The following is a 25,986-nucleotide window of genomic DNA, read 5'->3' as shown; positions in this document are numbered from 1 at the left end:
ATTGAACAGTAGTTTTATGTTTGGGTTTAGCTCTTCTTGGAGTTCATGTAGGACGCAGCCCGGGACACCGTCTGATCCCATTGATGCTGTGTTTTTTGCTTTGGAGAGGGCGGCTCTTACCTGAGCATCTGAGATGTCAGGGGGGCAGCACTCTGCTGGAATAGATATTTGCCCTTTTGGTGGGGAGGGGAGGAGAAGTTTGCGCTGAACCTGTCAGCTAGGATGTTGGCAATGTCTGTGGGTTCGGTGTATTTTTTGTTATTTTGGACTAATTCTGAGCATATCTGGGAATTACCACCCAGGTTCCTAACATAACTAAATAAAGCCTTGTGATTATCCTTAGTGTCCTGTGCAATTTTTCTCTCGAAGCTGGCCTTAGACAATTTTATGAGTGACTGTAGTTTTTTGCTAATACTGATCACTGATGCCTTCCCTTTTTGGGATTTTGCTCTATCATTTAGTAGCTTCCTCCTTCTATTGTATAGTTTGTTTATGGCTGGGGTCCACCAGACAGGACGTCTGCCTTTGGAGGATTGGGTCTTGGTTTTATTTGGGATCGCATGATCCATGCATTCCTGAAGGTGTTCATAGAATGCATTTATAAAGGATTCTGCGGTCTGGGCCGTATTTTCCACAGGCCCGGGGGCTTTGAAGGATTTCACCTCGGTTTTGAGGAGTGTGAAATTTGCTTTAGAGAAGTTTTTCACTGTGGCTTTCTGGGCAGGGGGTGGAGTCGGGATGTGAATATCCAGTGAGATTAGTTTATGGTCTGATCTTACCAGTGAGGGATACACTTCTGGTCTGGAGCATACAGTTCCCATGTTGGTGATGATCAGGTCCAGTATGTTTTCCCCTCTTGTGGGAGTGGTGGTTCTGCTGAAGTCAGGGCTGTGGTATAAGTTCCTGTGTTTCCCATATCCTTACTTGGATAGGAGGAAGCTTCTCTGTTCACCAGTAAGAGTGGGGAGCTTTGAGCAGCCTATCTGTCCCTGGCGGAGTGGTCTCAGCCCAGAAACTAGTAGTTTATCGGCCATTTTGGGCAAATTCCTATCTCTTTCATCTCCCTGCCTTAAAACCCGCATTTGAGCGATTTTGTGCACCGTGCAGCGCCATTTAGCTAGGGTTAAACTATTCCAGGCTCCACGATTTCTACTCTTCAAATTTTCCCTTAGAACTAGTCAAACTCTCAAATTAAGCACTCTAACTTTCCTTTTACAGCCCAGCACTTGCTCCAAGCCCTCAGTAAGCACTAATAAATGCTAACACTATACCCCCATTTACTATACAGTAGTACAAGGCTCCCTATTCTTCCCTACCGGACAATCAGTTAATCAGTTCATTTACCCATACAGGCATGTCCAAAGGGCAGTTTCAGGTATACTCTATAGTCCAGCTGGTGAATTTGGGAATTTTGAGACAATGTTACAATTGCCTCATGTACACAGACAACCCTCTCCTCCTTTCAACAAACACAAATGTATGTGAGAGATGCAACTATAGAGCCAAACTGGAGGCCAACCCAACCCAACCCAAGGCTGGTACAGCCAGTCAGGAGGAGAAGGGAAACACTTGCACCACACTTCCAGTCTCACATACAACAGTCATACATTCACCAGCAAACAACACACATAAATACACAAAAACATACTCGGAGGCTCTAAATAAAAATCTGCCTAAGCAGCAGAGACCTCCAAAGCAGACATCCAAGCAACCTCCACCCTCAAACAACAACCATGTATCACATACTTCACAAAGTCAGTGTGCTACGCAAACACAACCCTTAAGGCATAACAACACACTCAATACACTAGTAATAGGAGACTCTATTGTCAGGCACACTGACATTCCTCTTACTAGGCTGAACAAGGAGAAGATTACAGTGAGCTGCCTGTCTGGTGCCAGGATCCGCCACATAACACAAGCACTCAGGTCACTACAAAACAAGTACAAATATGACTCTGTCATTGTACATGTTGGTGTGAACGACCTGAGATGTATCTCCCTGGACTACATGAAAAGCGACATAGAGGAGCTCTCTGATCATGTAGCCCTGGCCGGTATGACCCTGACTCTGAGTAGCATCTTGCCCTCACCAAGAATGATGCCACAGTACAAAGAAAAAATGATCAGTTTTAACAATTGGCTAAGCTATTGGTGTCGTTCAAAGGGCATCCAGTGTCTGTCAGCCTAGGACGACATACTCGACAAGCCATGCTGCTTCACCAGAGATGGCTTGCACCTGTCGCCCTTAGGCTTTCAAATACTGGCCAAGGCTCTTGCCACCCCCATAGAGCCTTTTTTAGGCAAGGCTCAAAAGACAAACCCACCTCCATAAACAACACAAGTAACCAGAAACTGAGGGTAATGCTACTCAATGCCAGAAGTTTAAACCTCAAAATGCACGCACTTGAGGCACTCCTCGGCATGGAGAAAATCGATATCCATGCAGTAACAGAAACCTGGTTCAAGGCTCCAGAGAGCACCCCAGCACTACCAGGCTCCAACTCATACTATACCTTTCTACCCCAGAACCTGGACCGAAATACGAAAGGAGGGGGTGTATCCATTTTCATAAAGGATACCCACACCTCCATGTTAGTAGTACAGCATGAGGCCTCAGAGACCATCCATGTGCAACTAACAGTGGGCAAAGCTGCTTTTCAGATCGTAGCTTGCTACAGATCACACACCTTGTCTCGCAACCCCCACTCAGCATTCCTGAGAACATTGGAAAATATAAAGGTCCTACATAACACCATGAAATTAGGAGATTTCAACTATCCAAACATTGAACTTAAATGCCCTGGAACAGCTGGTCACCACGCCCACAAGAGGTGACAACATATTGGACCTGATCATCACCAACATGGGGGATCAGTGCTCCACACCAGAGGTAAACCCCTCACTGGTAAGATCAGATCATAAACTAATCACACTGGACAGCCACATCCCGACCCTACCCCCAGTCAAGGAAACCAGTGTGAAAAACTTTTCAAAAGCCAACTTCTCAAGACCGAGGTGGAAAGTTTCAAAGCCCCCTTGCTAAAGGATAATGCTGCCCAAACCACAGAATCCTTTACAATTGCATTCTATGATTATCTACAGGAATGCATGGATCGAGCCATCCCAAGTAAAACCAAGACTCACTCCTGCAAAAAGAGGAAACCAGTTTGGTGGTCCCCGGCCATAAATAAGCTATACAACAGAAGGAGGAAATTATTGCATGATAGAGCAAAATCCCAAAAAGGAAAGGCATCACTGATCAATATTAGTAAGAAACTACGATCCCTCTTAAAATCATCTAAGACCAGTTTCGAAAGAAAAATTGCTAAAGACTCTAAAGATAATCACAAAGCCTTCTTTAGCTATGTCAAGAATCTAGGTGGCAACTCTCAGATATGCTCTGAGCTAGTGCAAAATGGCAAAAAATACACTGAATCAACTGACATTGCCAACATCCTGGCAGACAGGTTCAGTGCAAACTTCACCCCCCTCACCCCCAAAAGGGCCCGTGTCCATCCCAGAAGAATGCAGAGCCCCAGACATCACAGACATGCAGGTAAAAACAGCACTCTCCAAAGCTAAAAACACAGCATCAATGGGACCGGATGGTATCCCAGGCTGCGTCCTACACGAGCTCCAAAATGAATTAAACCCTCACCTAAATTCACTGTTCAAACTCAGCCTTACCACAGGCTATGTACCCAAAGAATGGCATACAGCAACAGTCATCCCGCTCCACTAAGGTGTTGCCACAACAGAACCCGGGAACTATCGCCCTATAAGCCTGGTCTGCAAAGCTGTGGAGCAAAACATCATGAAACTCATAAACAGAGACATTAGGAACCTCCAGACACTGGACCCTACCCAATTTGGCTTTGTTAAAGGCAGATCCTGCCTCCTAAACCTAGTTGACTTCTTTGAAACCGTTACAAAGGCCATAGATGAGGGAAAGGTAGTCCACACAGCCTGTCTGGACCTCGCTAAGGCCTTCAACACCATTCCCCACTCTGGCATCACAGATAAGCTCACCAGCTTGAACATTAACCCCTATGTCACGAGATGGGTTGCAAACTGGCTCACGGATAGAACACACATGGTCAAGGTTGTGGGTGCTATGTCTGACTCTAAACCAGTTACAAGTGGTGTCCCACAGGGCTCAGTCCTGGGACCCCTCCTGTTCGGTATTTACTTCTCTGAGGTACAGGCAAGCACGGGAGGATTATGGCTGACCAAGTTCACAGATGACTGCAAACTGGGGGCCATAATCGACTCTCCGGCTGACACAGACATCCTCTAGAAGGGTCTCACTGAGACAGATACCTGGTGTCAGAACCATGGCCTCAAGCTAAATGCCAAAAAATGCATAGTCATCCCCTTTGGGAAAACAAAGTGCCCACGAATTCTCACATAGGTGGTAATCCACTAAGTATGGAAGATGTAATTAGGGACCTCGGGACCCAGGTAGATAGCAACCTCTCCTTTGATAATCACATTGCCAAAGTGGTTAGAAATTCCTTCTATGTAGCCCACCTAATCACGAAAGGGTTCACATCTAGATCAAGAGAGCCATTGTGCCCCTCTACTCATCACTCATTAGGCCCATAATAGAGTACAATGCCCCATTTGGAATGTACCTTACTCAACACCTGCAACAGCTGGAAAGACCAGAGAAGTACCTCACCAAGAAGATCATGGGCCTCAAACAGATGCCCTATGCAGCTCGACTAAAGAAACTCCAGCTCTGCTCGGTTGCTTACCACCTGCTCAGAGGTGATCTCTGCCTGACTTATAAAGCCATGTCCAACCCAGAATTAATGGACATGCTCCACCTCAAGAAAACTAAATCTCTTCGAGCCACACACTCCAGTGAATTAAACATCAGCACAACAATAAACAGGACATGATGGAGGGATAGATTCCTATCCCAGAGACTTCTCTCGCTCTGGAATAGAATCCCAGTTTTTGTTAGGCAAAGCCCCTCACTGACCCTCTTCAAGAGAAATCTTGACAAGTGGATGGGAAATCGTAAATCTACCCCTGGGATCACTTCAATGGCCCTGCTAGACAGAGGCCCAGGAAACTAATTCAAAAGGGAGGCGGAAGCCAACACATTCTGGATAGGCTTATAAATGTCCTTGGGCAGATAGCCTGGTACCTACCTACCTATGAACCTATAAGACCTGCCTCAAGCCAGTCCACCCTCCCCACCAGCTTCAAGTACTGATTTGAAGCAGTTGGCTAGGGCTGGATGGTCAGTATGTGACAAGATAGTTATTACTGAAGAGAAGTTGGTGAGATGATACTTTGTTAAATAATTTTGAAAATGAACTGGGAAGGCAACAGGGCTGTAGTGGTCTTTGAGAAAATTGCAGCAGCAATGCATATACTCTTATTTGGAGGAGGAGAGGCAAGCTTAGTCTTAGAATTTACTGCATGATCATCATGTGATCACTGTTACAGCAGATTTTGCTATATGGGTTATATCCTGCATAGGATAAAACTATCAGGTAGCTTCCAGAGCTTAATGGTGCTTTCCACTTTTCCAAACTTATGGAAGCTTGATCAGAGCTGAAGATAGTCAATGGTTTGGGTGGCAAGCCCATCAAAGCTTTTCTGCCTCCAAAGAGCCCACTTGTTGCAGCTTTCGAGGATCAGTGGTTGGCTAACAGTTTTCCATTGATGAGAAGATATGTTCCTTTCTGGTGAGTGAGATACCTTCCACATTATCCTATTTTTTAATCAGAAAATCAACTTTTTTCTGTAAAATTAATTAAATTTAAGCTTGGAAAAAATAGTTTTAATGAACTAACATGGCTTTCAGTTGCTTTTTAAAGTGAAGTATGACTGTCCACTTTTATGGGGGGAAAAGTTGTTAAAACTAATTTTCCCCCCATTGGTTTTCTACTTAAAACTTGTGTTCAATTACTTTTTGGACCTGTGGAAGGTGTATAGTGTGCTATTCACTGTTGCTTTATTTTACCAGAGGTGGCCTGCACCTATCTCCCAAGGCTTTTGTATATTGGCTAAAATGTCATTGTCGTGCTTTTTAGGTAATATCAGTCCTCAAAAGCTTCTAACTTAAAATGGAGTCCAGGTAATTTAAAGGTATTGCTGCTAAACACCAAGAGAATTAAGAAAAAAGTCCACTTCCTAAAAACACACCTCACCCCATAAAACATCAATATATACTTTGTTATGGAGATCTAGTTCAAGACCATTGAGAGCACCATGTGACTGCAGGATTTCAATGACTACCACACATTCAGACCCACAGGACTAGATGAAGGCACTCCATGTCCAATTTACCATTAACAAGGCCCTTTGTCACATCATGGCTAACTATAGGACCCCCTCCTTTTCCTCCTCAGCTCATGACTCCTACCTAACTGGTATGGAGTCCCTTTGCGTTAAGCAAAACACCATTCTCCTAGGTGGACTTCAAATACCGGTCCATTAACTGGAAAACTTAAATGTTCTCTAACTTGTATGCCCAGAGTTTTCTGGACTTCTTAATTACAAACTCTGTGGACCAGTTTGTCACACCCTAATGAGGAGAAATGAAATCCTGGATTAGTCCTCACTAATACAGGACGGCTCTGCTCCCTACCAATTGTAACTCCTCCCCTGGTGAAATTGGACCAGAACTGAAGCCTGAAGCATCCTCCAATACCTTGGGATTCAGAGATTTATACCAAGGTAGTCTAATGAAACTGATTGATGGCCTGGCCAAATCCGATATTCAGTTCCAACTCACTGACCCCACTGCATATACAGAATAATTTACTAACAAATTCTATGCACGGTTGAATAGCTGCATAGATGCATCTGTCCTCTCATGAAGTAAATACAATGCAAAATTCTTTGATGGAACTCAAATATAAATAGGGTCTATAATAAAACAAAAATTCATTGCATGTAAAATTAAATGCAACTCTTTAAATGCAAAAAAAGGCTCTTACTAAACTTAACAGTGAACACCGGACTCTAATCAAATCAACCAAAGCCAGATATGAGGTAAACTTGCCACCCAGGCAGTGACCAAAGCTGCCTTTAACAAAATTAGAAACAAAGCCCAGCACCATGAAGAGCTAATAGTAAATGTTATCACATTCTCTGACTCAGAGGATATAGCCCATGTACTACACTTATCTCTAACTTCACCCCACTCTTCCCAACTACATTCTCAGATCTCATACCAGCATTTCCACTACATATCCAGTCCCCCACCAACAAGTCCTCAATGCCGTATCCAATGCCAAGAATACTGCTTCTAGGGAGCCAGATAACATACAGTGCTGCTTAATGGTCAGCATGAAACAGGACCTGTCAAAACCTCTACAGAGGTTATTCGGTGTCAGCCTCCAAAAACACTGTGTGCAGCTGTCATCCCATTGCACAAAGGTAAAGCATCAACATGCCCAGGAAATTGTAGGCCCATAAGTCTGACCAGCCTCATCTGTAAGGTTATGGAAAGAATCTTTATGGAATTAATAAATAAGGACAGACTCTCAACCCATGCAATTTTGGATTTGTCATGGGCAGATCCTGCCTACTTAACGTGGTTGATCTCTTTGAGAAAATTACTGAAACAATAGATAAGGACAAATCAGCAAACACTGCATATCTAGACCTCACAAAGAAGGTTGACACCATCCTACATTCTGGTATTGTAGCTAAATGTTAATCCCTTTGTAACTCATTGGATAGCAAATTGCTTACAAATAGAATCCGGAAGTTAGGGTGGGCTGCTGTACCTCCCCTAAAAACCATGTCAGTAGTACTAGTATACATCAGGGCACACTACTTGAGCCACTCCTCTTTGACATTTACTTCTTAGAGGTCAAAGCTATTGTTATGGATTTATGGCTGACCAAATTTGCAAATAACTGTAAACTTGGTCCCCATCATAAACTCCCGCAAGACACAATGATCCTGTTTGAGGGCCTTTCCCAAACCAGTAGATGGTGTGAAAACCATGGACTATAACAGAATGCCAATAAATGTATAATAGTATCCTTTGGCAAGTATTAAGTCCCTTGTAGCTATCACATTAATAACACACCCCTGAAAATTCAGCTAGTAATTAGGGACGTGAAAACCTATGTAGACAATAAACTGGCCATAGATCATCACTCATCCAGTATTGTAAGAATATGCTTTTTCATTTTGTAGCTTAATACTAAGGGTATGGCACCTACGTCCAGGGATGTAGCTATTCCACTGTATTCCACAATCATTAAGCCAGTCATTGAGTACAATGCTTCCTTTGTTATGTGCATGTCCAATCACCCACTACCTTTTTTTGCTAAGAAGATGAAGGGCCTAAATCATAAAAACTATGCAAACCATCTCAAAGCCTTGTAGCTCTTCTCAGTGTCATACAAGCTACTGAGGGGGCAATCTCTGTCTCTTGTACAGAGCTTTAACATACCTTATACTGTCAGACATACTGCACATTCACAAGACCAGTGGGGGCATAAACACTTGCTGTAAAGATCTAAATCTCTTTTGCAAAATAAATAGAATGTGTTTCAGAGATGGATAGTTATCACAGGGAATACCACTTCTTTGGAATCCTCTTTCTCTCAACATAAAGCAAAGTACTTTTCTTACACTGTTCAAACATAATCTGTACAAATGGATGGATAACTGAAAATTCACCTTGGGTTTAGGATCATTGTCCCTTATGGATGGGGCAACATGTAAATGTTCTGCTCACCTCTGGGTTATTCATACTTAGAATGTAAAGGCTAAAACCTGCATGCAAATGTATAGCAACGTCAAATAACAAGAGTATTTCTAGACCATGCTTACCCCTTCAGCAGGCTACAAATTTGCCTCAACCACAGATGGGTGACTCTGCTGCGGCATTTCTGGTTCCTCAAACCATTCATCTTTCTCCCCTTTCAGTGCAGCCCCTTCAGCCACCATGGACTGGGGGTTAGACATGTCCTTTGCAGCTGTTGGAGTGCCTTGGCAGGCTTGGGGAATCTACTGTCAGTCTTAGAGGAGGAGCAGTAAATGCTTCTCTGCCTAGCTGGACTAAGATGCCTGTCTCAAGGGGTGATATATTTGACATGAGTCAGTCTGCTTCTGTAGAAATTCCTGTCAAAAAGAAGCAAACATTTAAACATTTATCTTCACTTGTCTGTGACGGGAGTGATTTATTAGACTTAGCTTAGGGCTTAGTTCAGGCTCTTGGCAGTTCTGTTTCTGGTGTTACTGTTAGAGAAAAAGAAATTATTAATTTTCTGAAGATTCCAGTATATTGAAAAGGAAAATGATTTTCAGGGGACAAGTTCTTTCTCTTTTCGGGTAACCATATTGGTTCTGAGGAAACTTGTTTCTTGTGATGGTCCATTAGAAGAATTTTCTTTTCTTGAAATCACATACAGAATGAGCCACTTGTTTTAATGGGGGCATGAGATTCCACTATCCTTGGAAAAAATATTAGGATTTATTATAACTGGAATTTCCTGAAGCCACTCCTGTTTTGTTCTTCTGGAATTGGAGGATGTTTTAATTATAGTTGGCAACTTGCCTGACTGCCAGCCTACTGTCCCTATGAAAGCAGGTAGATTGTGTAAAGTTCTGACTCTCCAGGGGTTTCTTTTGGTCAACCTTGCTCCTGCCAAACTTCTGGTAATTGCTAATCACTCTCCCTCTGATAGGGATGGGAAAGCCTTTGACAGATTTGTAAAAAAATGTGTATACTTCTGCCAGACTTATTTTTAGAATCCGTAATTGTCAAGCTCATACTTTGCAGCTACCTTTCCCTCTTCTGAGAAAAAAAAAGCGTCTATGAATAATCTTATTACTTCTGTCTCGCAAGTGACTAAAACCTCTTTGAAGTGTGCTTATGATTCAGCTGATAGCCTCTTCCAGAGCAGCTGCTACGGGAACTGTTATAAGGTTTGCTCGGTTATACACAGAATCTACCAGAGGATGTTAAAGTTGAAATTTTGAATTCTCCTCTAGATAGAGAAGTTGTTTTTGGAGAACCTGATGAGATCCTGAAAAAGTGTGGCGAGAGAAGGAAACTGGTTCTTATGGTCACATGATTTTCAGCCTTACTTTTCCAAGTTTGTTAAAGGTTTTATACCTGCCTCTGCATCCTTTTATAAAAAGCAAAATAAGGAAACACAACACTCTTCTAGCAAGACTTTCAAAAAATAATGGTAAGGGGGATATAAAAAAGTAGCCCCCCCAAACAAGGACAGCCCATCAAGTCTGAATGACTATCTACATAGTGCCCCTCCCTTCCCACACTAGTAAGCCTTTAAATAGTCCCCAAAGTCATTTGTTTTTCAATCTTTGGCAACAGATAATTTTAGTCAACAGGGTTCTGAGAATGACATGTCATGAATACAGATGGAAGTGGAAATATTTCCTTCCTTTTCAGGGTATTTTTCCTTGTACACCAGATCAGACTTCTTTTCTCCATCCTGTCATTTATTATGTGCTAACTCGGGGGTAATAGAAACTGTCCTTATTCCTGTGAAAGGAAGTGATACTCAGAAGGGAAAACAAAGCATTCACTTTCTCACTATTCAGTGAGTCTGCCAGGCCAAGACACCAGCAATCTTTTAGGCTGGGCTTTCCTAGCTTTGATCTGATCACCTCTGTGGTTATAAATAGTAGGTTTCCATTGTCTACCACTTTGTCGAAAGCTACACCTCACAAAGCAAAGAGAGATCTTTCCTTAACCCTAGGTTGCACAGAACCTGGAGTTCAGTTTAGACTACCTTGTGTTGGTTAAATACATGTCCAATATATCCAAGCTAAAGTGTGTTTTAGTAAGCTATTCAAAAATCTGTTAATAGTAATTCCTTCTTGTCAAAGCATTGCATATGTGATCCATTTAGTAAAATTTCTTAAAATTACACACAATAAACAATACGTTTAAAAACTTATTTCATTACAGAACAAAGTGAAATAGTCTGTCAGAAATAAATAAAACTTTTGATGTTCTCAAATAACATAAGAGTTAAAGATGATAGTAGGTGATAGTTTAGATTTACATAGTATTTATTGCAGAAATTCAGGGTGCAAACTACCTTAACTTGAACAAGGTTATCCAGTAGTTTTTTATATAAATAAGTATGCCAACAAGCAGAAATCACTGTTTGAACAGAAGAATGTCAAATTTCAGAAAGCTTACTGGTGATATTCTTCCCTCCAGCCCTTTAAATCATAACAATCAAGCACATTTTGCACCTGAAATGCTGGAATGCAATTTGTGTAGTAATTTAGGATCACTCTGCTAAATTCACTCGTACCCCATCCTTAAATGGCAAGTAATCCTAAAATCTTCGCTTTGTACTAGCCAGCAAACAAAACAGTCCTTAATCCAGCATTGTTCCTCTATGAAACTTCTCATGCCATATGCAAATAATAGCTAAAGAAGAAATAGACGAGCATAAGTAGGCCATGTACTTTACACAAATTGTCAAGTTTAGATGGAAGTTCATTTGTTTGTAAATTACCAAAAAAAAAAAAACTTTAACCTCAAAAAATCTTTTTCTTGTAATAGGCAAGAATTACTAGATGGTGTCACTGGACAAGAAGGATGTATTTATTCATAGTCCCATAAAAAGTCAGAACTGTTATCAGTACTGTTTTTCTTTATTTTGGACTGAAAACATCTACTGAATGCCTCCATTTAGCTCATGACTAAATGTTACTCTGCCTCGAGTTTGAAGTTTAGGTTTTCTAACTACTACATATTGATAGGTCTTCAGACATCAGTTAGGAGGTGCATTTTCATGTAATTTTTCTAGGTGTGTTATACCGAATGAGTAATGGAAACAATCCTGGATCATGTTTTACCCTAAGCAAAGCATGAGAGTATGTGTACACAGAAAAAAGATGAGAGAGAATATTGCCAAATACAGCATTTTGTTCAAAGAAGATATTTCTGGAAGATATGTATTATTCTTTTAATGCTGTAAGATAGTAGATTCTAATAATATCAAATGCAGAATTTTTTTTGAGAGGAAGATCAATTGGCTGTTGGGGAACCGTATTGTTTTACAATGTCTTTGGAATCTTCATTTTATGTTCTGCTAACCTTGTTTTGATTTCTTCCAATTAGTTGCTCTACAACGCTTATTTTAAGGAAAATCCTTTTAACTTCCAAATGTGGCCAAACCCTAACTATGCATGCCTGCATTCTAGGCTGTAGGGTTCGTTTTATAAAGTACCGCGACGAGGGGACATTGTCCTCTCAGGAGTCATCTTTTCACCTAAACACAGAGGAAATAAGAACGGTTTTGTTAATAGTTAAGACCTTTAAAACACCTACTCCCAGTCATTTATTTTCAGCTGTCTGCCAATTGTTAATTCCTGGATTCACAACTGTAGGGTCCATAATTATAAAAAAAAAAAAAAAAATACAAAAGTTAAGAGAGTAAATATTCACAGTTGTTCTTCTTTAAAGTTATTTTTATCCCCACCCCACCCCCCATTACTTATATACTAACACCAACAGCACTGTACATTACAAATGGAATACTCTGGGACACAGTGAGCTTGGACTTGATAAAAAAAAATATATATATATATATATATATATATATATATATATATATATATATATATATATATATATAGTCCCAACTTTTGCATATTCAGTCTCAATATTCCAAGACTTTTCCCCAAGAGTCTGTGACTTTAAAACTGTTTTCCTTTCACCTTAAAAGAATAAGAAAAGGTATGTAGCACAGAAGCAAGTAAGACTTTTACCTCATTCCTTGTGCAGAAAAAAATGAGGTTGTAGTAGTGGGCCCTTCATACCTCCCCCCCTTATTCTGAAAGCATTTTACCTTCTTAGATCTCAGAGTGAGAGAGCATACTGTCGCAGTAGACCAAATATAGCCAATTCTTAAGTTAATAATAAACAGATTTGTGTCTCACATGTATATCTTTTTCTCTGCAAAGGATAATTCATTGCTGTATATGCTGTGCTCCAGTCTTCCATACAAATGTATATCTGTTTGTTCATCCATTTATTTAAGATTTGTTTACCAGGAAAGTCCGACTCAGAACGAGCCAATTTTCAGTGAAGGCCCAGGGAGAAACACTCCAGACACATGTATTTGTAATGTGGGAGGAAACCAAAACACCTGGAGGAAACCCACATAAATGCAGGGAGGGCATGCAGACAGAAGACACCCCAGCTGAGAATCGAACCAGAGAACCTATTGCTGTGAGGCAGCAATGCAAACCGCTACACCACTGAGTCATCCAAATCAGTGGAGAAAATGGCTGTACTATTTTTTTTTTTTTGATGGAATCCTTGCATGCCTTTTGCCTTTTTCCCCATTTCATCTCATTCAACACATACTGCTAAAGCAGTGATAAACTGATATTGTCCGGGAACAGGCATTTGGAAATGTATAGTGGGTAAAACACTTTACAATAACCCCTAATAAGCGTTTGATTTAATATTGTTTCCTAATACCAACAATATTGTTTTTGTTGCACTAATGGCTCAGATCAGGTTACGATTATATTATCGTTCATAGTCCCAGTTGGATAATGGTTCTGTTTTGGGTGTGTAAGTGGAGGGAGACAGCTGTCTGAAAGCTGCATCTCTGGTGCTTGAGCAAAATTCAGAAGTAAATCTCTGACATTTCTTTTTCAGACCAATGTACTTCCACCTTCAGCAAAAGCCATTGTGAATCTCCGTGTACACCCTGCACAGACTGTAAAAGAGGTAATTAATTTTATCAAATTATTTCTGACATAAAGTAACTAATATGTGTTTAGGGTGAATTTCAGTTTTACAGGAGAAGTGTAAGTTGTGGTTTGACTTCATCAAAATAGAAATCTAATAGCCTAATACTTATAACAAAAGTAATTTGAGCACTGTCTTGCCTGTTCTAAGGATGTTGTGATTTTTTTTCAGTAGTATGAACACTAATTCTTGTTTACCTAGTCACAGTATAGTCGAGACTGGCGTGGCATCTGTGTGCATGAGTAGGGTTCTGAATTCAGGAATGAGTGTAGAAGCTTGAAGGCATAGAATGGGAAGACCAAATGCTCGTGGGAAGAGGTTGATTGGAATACATGTATTATGGCAAACCATTGTTGAAAGGCAAGGATATGGTTGTTTTATACATGTCAAAAACCAGGGCTGGGAAAGATGGTAGATATTTCAATGTGCAGGCAAATAACGTCTTTTGCACATCCATGTGGTTTTATTGGGGATGTAGGTTCAAACATGGACTGAACTTAATGAAGGACTCTTTGTGGGTGTTGCATGTCTCTTAAAAGCAGTTACCTTACTGCCTATGGGCTCTAGAAGTTATTCCTCCAGAGTAGTGTTATAAATGGGTTTATAGCTTTAAGGCTTAACACCTCACTGCAGTGATTTGCAAGTCATTTTTTACAGAATTTTGTAGACGTCCTGGTGGTTAAACACGTACTGTGTCTGTATATTAAGCCTCCTGACAAGTTATGGTGCCATAATGAGAGAATTATTTGACAGAATTGAAAAAAAAATTGTTTTCAACAAAGTCTGTGTTCATTAATGCAGGAATATTATTGTCTGTGGAAGTGTCTCTTAACTGTACCCTCATGGAATTATATCAGCAGAACAACATTAAGCCAAAAAGCTGGAAGGTTTGTATCCTGAAATTTGATTCTCCACGTGAAGTATATTAAATGAAAGGTTTTATATGCTATGTTTATTCATGCTGCTGTAGAAGATACCACAAAGGTATTTAACCTTGCTTTGCTTGAAGAGGAGAATGACAAAAAAGAAAAACTTTGACAACTTGCAGATGCTCTTTTCAACACAGAAAGAGAAAAAACATTGGAGAGTATCAGCCCAGAAAGAAGTTGTCATTCATTAGACTGCACTGTATTCTTTACAAGAGCACATGGTTCTGCAGAGAATATAGATGATTTTTTTACTAAGCTGATGAACAAACCAAAGGCTTCTTGGTATTGGCTGAGCTGCATTATCCTTTAATAAGGGACATCATTTGTGGGATCACAAATGATGAAACAAAGTGCAGTTATTAAACAGAAACAGTCCTGACCTTAGTATTAGCGGATTGTGTGCAAAGCAGGCAGGATTACTAATGTATATATAAAGAACTGATTTAGAAAATGAATGTGTAAAAAATGAGTTAAATAAATAGTAAAGAACCAAGAAATAAAGGAAGGCTGTGCTCCAGAAGTCATGAATATTGAAAGGAAACACGTGATGATTTAATATGGAGGCAAGATTGCTGAGCTTTTAATTTAAATTGTCCTGCAGAATCTGTGCTACAAAAATATATTTTTTTCAAAGGTGTGAAAGAACAAAGACAGGTATGTTATAAAAATTTGCTTGCAGAAGTATAAAAATAAACTTTTTTTGTTGGTTCAGAGGAGGTGAAGGCATTTGATAGAATGAAATCTAAAAAAGGTACATGAAGCACCGATACAGGAGTAAGCAGATTGTTCAAAGAAGCACTACAAATTAATTGACAGAATGTAGAATTTGAGAGGCACAGGTTTTGAGTGTAATATATTGTCAGAAAATATATTTAAACTGTTGTGACTAGATATTTGTGAAGGTAAAACTGTGTGTATATGGTGGTTATTATATTCTGTTTTTTTGGGTGGCACCATTTAGCCTTTTGCTATCAAATGAGTTAAAAAAAAAGAAATTCAAGCTCGCTTTTTTTCCAAATTGTAGCACTTAAGTGAATTTTAATAGTTCAGATCATGTGGTTGTGAGACCAGTGTGCAAACCAATGAGTGTATAAATACAGAACAATTTACACAAGCACAGAAACGTCTTTGGTACCATGCAGAACTATGACAGTGACATTCTGCATGACTGTACTGACTTACCTAGCTTAGGAAGCTTGCAAGGAAAGTACCACATATGAATAAAAATTGTTGCTATGGCAGTGATCTGTGTTTCTAGAAGGGCACATGTATCACTTGGAAGCAAAGCTAAAGAGGAACTGAATGAAATAGAGAGCTTAGGTGCGAACTTGGATATCAGTAAAGGTAGTTAGTTAAAGCCAGCATAATGGGGGAATAGTATGATCACCTTTCTAAAGAAAGACAAGATTTATTTTTTAGTTTTATTTTATTTTATATGCAATATCTAAATGCTGTTATTCAAAGAATGCATTACCTTTTGCTTGCAGTTGGGATGGTCTCAAAATTACTGAGTGATAAGTTTTGTTCAGTACTAGATAGACACCAGGGTTTGAGGCAGATAAGGTTTGGGGTAGCCATTGTTGGAGTATGTCATGCATTCTGTTGTGTAATCAAATTTCTATTTATTGACATTTGTGTACCAGGAAAGGCTGATTGTACAATACACATTGTCTATGGATGCCTAGGGAGAAATGCTCCAACATAGTACATGAAAGCAAACAAAAAATCAGTAGAATATAGCAAATATTAACATTTGATATTGATTCTTTTATACATGTACAGTATAACGTAGAGTTGCAGATGTCATTTATACAAATATAATACAACATACTATAGAGAAACTGAAGAAATGGTAATATTGTCTAGAGAAAGACAGCTAAACTTTGTTTAAATTACAAAGGATGAAAGAGAGAGAGAGAGAGAGAGAGAGATGGAAGCAAAGGTGTTGACAGAGTATTGGAGATGAGAGAATGAGTGAAATTGATTAGTAAGGAAAAGATTTTGTATATACAAGAGGAAAAGTATATGCATAAAGTTGGTAGAGAGAGAGATTTACAAATTACAAGTAAATATTTGAAGTGTATGTACTTTGGTAGCAAAGTAGTGGAACAGGGGATGGTAGTGAGATAGAGGAGAAGGATATTGTTTCAGAAACATTATTATAGCTGGACAAAGTAATGGGATAGGATGACTGCAAGAAAGTACGGTGAAGGATAAAACTGTGATTAGAACATGAAGGTGTGGTGAAAGAGAAAATCGGATTATAAAATGTCATTTGCCTGGTATAGAGCATGACCACAGTCAGGAATTTGTTAGGAATGATTTAAAGATATTTGGAAGATGTGGAGGTTGTGTGATGACCTGATTGCTATAGGAAAGAGAGTTCCAGCTTTTTGCTACTGTTAGTTTTTTTTTTTTTTTTTGGTTTGCATATGATAAGGAGTTCATCATTTGATCTTAAGAGATGTGGTGGGGGGTAGGTTTGGAGAATTGTACTAAGCTGAGCAAACTGAAGGACTGTTTATTAATTTTTGTGTTGTGATGTATGTAAGATGAAGTAGTTCTAACAATTTTAATTATTTTAATGTGGTAAAGTGTTGGCTTTGATCGGGTTTGTTTGCAGCAAAGTGTACAGTCTTAACATAACATTGTTCAAGTTTAGTTTTTTAGTTTTTTTTAGAGAGGTTTAGAGGTTTGTAAGAGGTGGGTGTTCATAGAGAAGTGATGGTAGTAGGCAAGTATGGTTACTTTAGTATTAGCTGTGAGGAAGTTTTTTTTGCCCTGTAGATAACTTTTGCTTTGTTTTTGAATTGCATTTATAGGTCAGATTTAAGGCTTTCATCTGTGATCATGCCAAGTAATTTAGCATGAGATACTATTCCAATGTCAGTGTTTAGTGAAGAAATTTTGAAGTTACTTTTGTCAAGTCTGTGTGAGTTAGGGGGGAAAACAGGAGTAGTTTATTTTGTTGTGGTTGGAGCCAGCTTTTAATGGGAGTCAAAAGTGTCATGTTATTTGTTGAAGATGATTTGGCTGTCAGAGGAGCAACAATAAGAGTAGCTTGTTGGGAAGAAGAATATATACTTTTTGTCAGGTGTTGCACTGGATATCCAGTGTAAGATATCTTCCAAAGTTTTTATATTGTTTCCGGGAGTTTGGGATTTAATTTGAGGTATGAGAGGAGTATTTTGGCATTGTGGAATGTGGGAGTAATATTGTTAAAAGGAATTAGTTTGTATAAGTTGTAGTACAAGTAGTATAAGATGGCTATACTCAGTGTTTTTTAAGAGTTCAGACAGTTCTTAAGATGATGTACTCTGGTGGAAGTATTTCAGCATCTTTTATGTTGTACTTTAGCAAATTTTTGGTAATTGCCAGAGTATCTAGAGTATATTGGGCTATCCTTGCATGGGCTTCTATGAGTTTGTTACATACAATACAGATGTTTAATGATACTATATTTATTATTATTTTTGGGAGGGGTTCGGTGAGCAAAGGGAGTGATGTAATATTGGGGTGGGAGGTGATTTACGAGTTGTCTTGTGGTGATTGATAAGAACTAGATTTGGGTGAATATCTCCACACTAAGATATTTTGAGATTATTGTTAAGACAGGGGTGCTCTTTTTGAGGCAGTTTTTATTTTTGATTGTAAGTTTGGATGGGTCTGATGGTATTCAAAAATTCTTCCTTTGAAGTGTAACGATTGGCAATCTTTGAAGTAGCATGGTACAGTTAGTTTGGAAATGGCAGCTGTGTTAGTGGTATTCCTGCTGGTTGTTTTGCTGATTTTAGGAGCAACTGTTTATTAGTAGTATGTAAGCAGACATAATAGAGTGAGAAATATAGTTGGAGTGATGTACAGTATCTTTACAACAGAGACAAAAAGGAACAAATAAGTATATGAAACTAAGCAAAAAGGAAAAAAATAAGTCTATGAAAAGGAACAGAAGGGTCAATGTAGAAGTGATGTAGGTGGGGGGGAGTTAGGTGATGCGCCCAGTGGAAAAGCACTTGCAGTCAGATTTTTAATGGAGATGTCTTTTGCATTTTGCTCTGAAAGTGGAGAAAGAAGAAACTTCTTTTAGATGAGGGGTGAGAAATTATACAGTGTAGTTTGATTTGGGGGGGGGGTCTGGAATGAGGGTGTTAATTGAAAGAGGTGTGGAGGTTATAGGGGTGGTTTTGTTATGGTGTTTGGCAGCAAGGACTAAGAAGGCACATAGTTGAATTATGAAATGAAGAAACCCTAGGAGTAGCTCAACTCAGACCGAGATTGGTAGTCATCTGGCTTTGAAAAGAGTGATGCAATGGTGTTCCTGGGATGGGGGATTGGAAGGGAATCAACAGATTTTTTCGTTGGACTGTATGATGATTTGATGTGGTTATAATGGGGAGTCTGTATTCAAGTTGTTCAAGGTGGACTCTCTTGCCTATTTCAGCTCTAGCTGGTCTGGAGAGAAAGGAAGAGATTTTCCTGGACCAGGTTAAGAGATTTCATCTTTTCCCAGTTGTTTTCAATGTGGTTTTGGGAGTTAAATGACTGGTTTAACCATAGGTATTTAAAGAATGCCATTGTTTCTTCTGAGATACCATTGAGAACTTTGATGTTGAGATTCTTAGGATTTTTTTAAAGCTTTTGTGAGGTTCCAACTTTTATACTTATTGTTTTAGATGGGTTTAGGAGTAGCTAAGGGAGTGGAGGTCAGTCTGAAGCTGGGTTTGAACAGTTTAATGTGAGTGACTAGATCAAAGGATAACCATGTCATCTGAGTAAGGAGTGCTAAGAAGGTCAGCGAGGTCAGCAGGTAGATTGTTAATAAAGATTGAAAATATCATTGGGCAAGTATGGAGACCTGAGGTACTCCTTTGGTAAGTGGTGCTGGAGGTGATAGGGATGAGCCTATTTTGACTCTGAAATATCTGTTTAAGAAGTCATGGAACCAGGTCACAGTATTGGGGCTAACCCCGATTTCTTGGATGGAGTAAAGGAGCAAAAGGTGGTCAATAATATCAAAAGCTTTGGTAAGGTCAATATAGAGTGCTCCTGAAAGGTTTTCTTTATCCATGCTGAGAAGGCTTTTATCTGTAAGTAACTGTGGTACTGTCATTGTGCTCCATCTAGCCCAGGATCCATGCTGTTTGAGTGAGGAGGTGGTGCTGTTGGATGTGAGTGGCAGTTGGTTGTAGATTAGTGTTTCATATATTTTCCCAGGTGTAGAGATGATGGAGATAGGGAAGAAGTGGGGGGCATTTTCTGGATGAGGCTGTTTGGGAAGGGCTTTAACAATAGCAGTTTTCCATATGTCTGCTGTTGTGTTTTGAGTTCAGTAAAGGTTATCAATATGGAGAAGAGGTGTGGTATGGAAGTCTTCGCGCAGTGATATAAACTGAGGGATCAGATGGCAGATTCAGGGGATGTTTTCTATTAGGGGGTCAAAATCTTTGTGAGTAATTTCCTTTAAATAAAAGAGGGGGATAATAGGGGGTGAAGAGGCGTGAGTTGGGGGAGAAGTAAAGGTTGTGACACTAGGGAGGCACTTGAATTCTATGAGAAAGTCAGAGGTTGAGAGTTGGCCTTGAGAGATTTGGATGGAGATTGGCGAGGAGGTGGAGTCTGTGGATTTTCAACCTGTGAGATTTACTTCCTGCCAAAAATGTTTGGGTTTGGCTAGCAGAGAAAGTCATTTGTGTTTGAAATAGCTGGTTTTGTGTCTGTGTTTGGCTTGCTTAGCTAGGTTATGTACAGTGGTAAATGCAGTATGATTTTTTTGGTGAGGAGTTTTTGTTGTATTTGAACAGGCAGTGTGTGAGAGGAAAGAATCTGTCTTGAAGTTGAAGGAGGGTATGTGTAAGAGCTGTGACAAGCTGAGGTGGGGTTCTGTAAGTTGGTAATGGGAGACTGATTGATAGTTGAGCGTTTGCTTGAGGTTTTCTGTATTGGTGGTATATCTGGGTCTGACGTTATCTTGTCTGGAAGGCAGTTTTAATGACTGGTGGATACATAACCTCTCTACCACTAAGTACAAATCCTGGACAAAGGGCCAGAAATGTGGCCATTTTGTAAATATTGCACTTTTAAACTTAGAAAGTTGCTAGAGTAAAATGTGTGTTAGCATGTATTTTCTGAAGATCATGAAGTCTTAAACTCAAATGTCTGTCATTAAGTAGTGACCTGAACCCTCAGTGATTTTACCAGAAAAATACACATTTTATGAGTAACAGACGAAAACGTATGAGACACTGGACATTCTGTGAAAATCTGGACACTTGAGAGGTATGGGTAGATAATCTGGAAGCTAACTGGGAGTCATCAGTCAGTGAGGATGAAGTGCAGATATTGTTTAGATAATAGGGGAGTTGTTAGTGATTAGCAGATCCAGGAGGCAGTAGTTGTTGGTTAGGAGATTTGAACAGGTAGCGTCATTGACTAACTGAATAAGGTTGATATTTGCTAGAAATTAGGCAGTGTCATTTCTCACTGGATCCAGGAAATTTAGGTTAAAATTGCCTACTATTAAGTGATAGCCTGGCAAAATGTCAAGCCTCCATAAACTCTGCAAACTCTGCTGCCTATGCAGAACTATTCACTGAAACCCTATACAAGCATGTTAGTAGCGGCATAGAGGCAACTGTACCCACTGGGAAGGAGTACAGAACAAACTTTAAAAAACAAGCCATTCTGATGGAATCACAACTTCAGTAGGCTGTATAACAGAAGGAGGAAAATCATTTCAAAAATTAGGAGTTGCAGCACCCAGCAAGATAAAAGCACTCTCAAACTAAACAATCAACTCAGAGGACAAATAGCCTATCAAAGCCAAATTTGAGGTAAATTTCACCTCCCAGGCTAAGGACAACCACAAGGCATTCTTTAGCAATGTCTACAACAAGGGTGCCGGAACCATAGAGCAAGTGGGGATGAGCACCCTCCCACTTTTACAGCTGCTGGTTGACAATTAAAAGAAAGCAAAACAAAAAAAATTGTTCACTCTGTGATGCAGGTGTCTTCTTTAAGGAGGACCTTGCGTGTATCACTTGCACGCATGCCAACGTGGATGTAAATACATTCCACACTTGCACGAAAAACAGAGAAGGTAAATGTGTGTGTGCACGTGTGGCCGTTTGGTTGAAAAAGAAGGCGTGTGTGTGTGTGTGTGTGTGTGTGTGTGTGTGTGTGTGTGTGTGTGTGTGTGTGTGTGTGTGTGTGTGTGTGTGTACATACTAGTCAGAGTTTAAACATAAAACAGTCTCAATTAGGCGTTATGCAATTAGCTATGGAATATTCCCCTCTCAAAGTACTAGCTCTAAAATCAGTCCATTTACAAAATCAGATTATTGTAGTTAATTAATACAGTTATATCCAAACATTAAATGTAAAAGAGCTGCATAATGTTCTGTTTTCTTTTTTATTACCATTGTAATTCTAAAGAAGTGTCATCCAAAGCACATGAGTTCTTGAGCTTTACATTTAAAGGAAATGTGTAAAAACATTGTATAGCTGGTTCTCTAAAGCTAAGAAAATAATGCATTAAATATGTAGCAGCACCTGTTTAATACATGTAATTTTTCTGTAATGTCTTTAAATGATGTGGTAGAATTTGAAAGTATGAAGGATGGACGAGTCAAAACTCAAAAAGCGAGAAGAATTGATTGATTAAGCTAGCTATTGTACCACATAACTGAATCGGAGTTTAATGCGTTAGCTATTGTACCACATAACTGAATCGGAGTTTAATGCATTATTTGTAAAGCCAACGGTGGATCAAAACAATATACGTCACATAATTTTTTTATATAGTATGCTCATCTTTGAATGTGCAAAACAATGTTAACTCATTTTAGAGGCTGTAACATGCAAAAATCGGCAATAAGGGATGAAAAATACTGGCCTGTAATTTAAAGTGGGTTAAGTTTCCTTAATGAAAAGATGACGAGAATTCATTTAGTTCCCAGTCCCTTGCCATGAATATAATTTTGAGTCTCCCCCCTGAAAATAGGTTTCCAGCCAAGTGGAACTAATTTGTTAAATAAAGCTTAAATAAATATATAAAAATAAATAAATACAATAATCTATCTTTATTGTACATACATTTCTTGTGTTGCACACATTCTGGTGCAGTTCTCATGAATGAAATCAGTTCTGTATATCACTGTTTTATTGTTGTACCTCTAGTGAACCTTAGTTGGGTTATTTGTATCTAAATGAAACCTGAGGTGTTGCTTTCATTGACTACCATTGCTGTCAATTTTGATAAATGCCGATTGACTTTGTTAGAATGTGAACTTTTTCAGTTTAGGGTTTTATTTATTTATTTATAGAATGTTCTGTGCCCCTACAAAAAAGCTAACACAACTCTGATTTCTGAATACCTCAACTTTGAAGCCTCTCTATCATTTACAAAAAGAAAGAATTTGATTTTATACTGAATATCTGAGTTTCAAAAAGAGAACATGTTTTAACATTTGCGTATAAAATGGTTGCTTCTTTTATAGACATGACAGCTCAGATTTGTATAAAAACAGTCACCCAACAAATAACTTTATTTATCACAGCAGTATTGAAAAATAATGTATTATTTTAATACAATATTAAACCTGCATACTTTCTTTTTTCTTAACTTTTTATAAAGCTGAGTAATCAGCTTGAAGGCAGTTTATTGAAATATGTCAGGAATTCAGCAGATGAATGAAAACCTGTTTAGTATAAACCTGCAACGGCTTGTTATTTACATGTTATAGGTTTCCTCCTTCTTGCTTATTTCTCAGCAGGTGTATAGGATCATCTTTTTGTCTTTCTTATTGTTGGCTTGTTACACCATCATAGACCAAATCAATGAACTTACCTCACAAATTCGTCAAGGTCACTGAACAGACAGACAATTGTCTGTGGCGTGATCATAATTATTCTCACTAGGACTAACTGCAGTTATTAGCCATGGGATGGGGAAGACCAATCAGGAAATGTTAATTCAGTCACTAAAAGGGAAACTGGCTACGCTTAAAATGTCCTCTAAGTGAATCTATGTTGAGCGCGTAAATATTTTTGATTGCCCTTTTTAGATCACTAAGTGCCCCTCTCACCCTCCACTCCCCCCAGCCTTCAACAGCTTCCGGCACCTTTGGTCTACAACCTCAGAAGCAATACACAATTGTGTGCAGAGCTCATTGTAAATGGAGCCCCCTGTGCTTAGCCAGAAGATATAGCAAACCTATGGGCTGACACATTCACCTCCAACTTTACTCCTCTCTCCCCATCAACATTCCTTCATGAAATACCATCAAATATAACTAACCCTAAAAACAAAATGATCAGGACAGCCAGACGGTTCTGAGTATGACTTTAATTGAAAAAAAAAAACATTTAAAGTATTAGTGCTTTTGTCTAACTTATTGTAGACATCTTCAGAAAGAAATAAAAAGGAAATTACTAGGGGGCAACATTTTTTGCTATACATCTAAATTGTTTACCTTGCCCAGTGTCAGTCATGCACAGCCTTTTATATAGGCAAGACCAACAGTTCACTTAAACGTATTTAGCAACATGTGTATAGCATTAAAAAAAGACAACAAAAGTGATAGCAAGGCATGCAATGAGCTGCAAACATTTTTATATGTTTATATTTTCCATCCTTGAAAGGATTACAGATGAAAACAACAAAGGGGACTGGCAGAAGTTATTATTGCCTAAAGAATTTTGCTGGCAGTTGTGTTTGTATGCCACAAGTGTACCAGGGTTAAATGAAGAAGTATCTGTTACAAGTGAACTGAAATATAAGGCTTCTAAACTTTGAATTTTGACTGCACATTTTAAAGTTAATTTTTATGCACCCTGTTTATTTAGAGTATTCAGTTGTGGAATGCTGTTTTTACGTTCAAAGTGTCTTTTACCAGCCGAAACCTGTCTGGATAAATATTTTTATGCTGCACTAACTATTAAATTAAGTTCAGTTTCATGGTTTGCTGGCTCATTGTGTTTTCTATGCATCTGATTTTTGTGGAGCCATGCAATTGCCTTTCGGGCAGGAGGATCTTTTTTGTGGTTCATCAAGGCAGGTCATGCCTACTCAGCCTGGTAGACTTCTTTGAGAAGGTCACCAAAGCAATGGCTGAGGGCAGAAAGATCCACACTGCCTACCTTGACCAGGCCAAGGCATTTGATGCAATTCCCCACTCGGGCATTGTTGACAAACTTAAGAGGTTAGGTACAAACCCTTATGTAAGCTGGTGGATAGCCAGCTGGCTCACAGACAGGACCCAGGAAGTTAGAACTAGGGAGTCCACCTCTACAAAGAGGCCAGTGAAAAGTGGAGTCCCTCAGGGATCAGTTTTGGGACCACTGCTTTTTGGGATTTACTTCTATTAAATTTGCAGATGATTGCAAATTAGGTTCATAGGTTGGTACTAGGCTATCAGCCCTAGGGCCTATACAAGCCTAGCCATAATAATTCCCTGGCTATTTCTTCACAGAATATTTACTTCCCTGGTCCCCTGTCTAGCAGGGTGACTGACGTGATCATCTCTTCCTTTGTGCTTCTCAAATCAAAAAAGATGTACATTTTCTATCCTATGACTGTCACACAAGAGTTTCTCACAAGGCCACTATCGGCAAATGAGGTTACATGCTATAGTTGAACAAACATGGATGGGTTGAATCATATTGAGAGTTTGTGTCAATCATTTGGGCAAGACTACTGCTAACATAATCACAAACATTTTATTATGAAAGTTTTACTAGGAATGCAAGTGTTTCATCCCTTGCATACTGTCGAAACTCAGGTTACAGTTACAGTTCTGCAGCATTTCTAGTCTCGAACATAAAGTACTTTAATTAGTTCTCAGGGGGTTAGTTACAAGTTAAAGCAGTATAAGGGATCAAAGATCCATCCTTCAAAGAAATTGTACTATCAAGAACAAATTCCATCTTCTTTTGGGATTCTTTTAAAGGTAACAGTGACAGCTTGCATAGTAAAGTACATTTGTGTACACTTACCATAAATGTAGATGTTAGAGTGTATTCACTGTTGCAGTCATCACACCTGGGCCATCCACCTGCAGGCAGCCCCCAGCCAGCATGAACACCAGAGTCCCCAGACCCCCGCGCTGGACGCTGACGCCAGGTCATTAGGGGCACCAAACACGCAGCCGACGCCACCACTTCAGCCCTTCCTGCCCCAGATGTCAGGTGCCCCTACAATAGGAAGCAAATACATGATATGGTAAACCCCCATCAAAAAGCAAATACACAAGAAAAAATAAATATACCAACAAGAAGGAAAGGTATAGCCAAGAGAAGTCAGGGGGCTGGAGGGAGGGT

At 39.3% G+C, this 25,986-nt stretch overlaps 1 protein-coding gene across 3 annotated transcripts in view; it reads left to right on the top strand.

Annotated features, from left to right (window-relative positions):
• The window catches only part of PM20D1 (peptidase M20 domain containing 1), a 486,974-nt gene that overhangs the window by 362,619 nt on the left and 98,369 nt on the right, over positions 1-25,986 (top strand). For all 3 annotated transcript variants that reach the window (XM_044076838.1, XM_044076837.1, XM_044076839.1), the window contains one exon: positions 13,649-13,720. In XM_044076838.1, coding sequence (XP_043932773.1) covers positions 13,649-13,720 — 72 coding nt within the window. The remainder of the gene's footprint in view (positions 1-13,648; positions 13,721-25,986) is intronic.

The sequence above is a fragment of the Protopterus annectens genome, chromosome 7.part0, assembly GCF_019279795.1.
Source record: "Protopterus annectens isolate FY-2018-M chromosome 7.part0, PAN1.0, whole genome shotgun sequence".
Taxonomy (NCBI): Eukaryota; Metazoa; Chordata; order Ceratodontiformes; family Protopteridae; genus Protopterus; species Protopterus annectens.
Note: the sequence above shows the minus strand (reverse complement) of the source record. Positions and strands in the feature narration are given on the sequence as shown.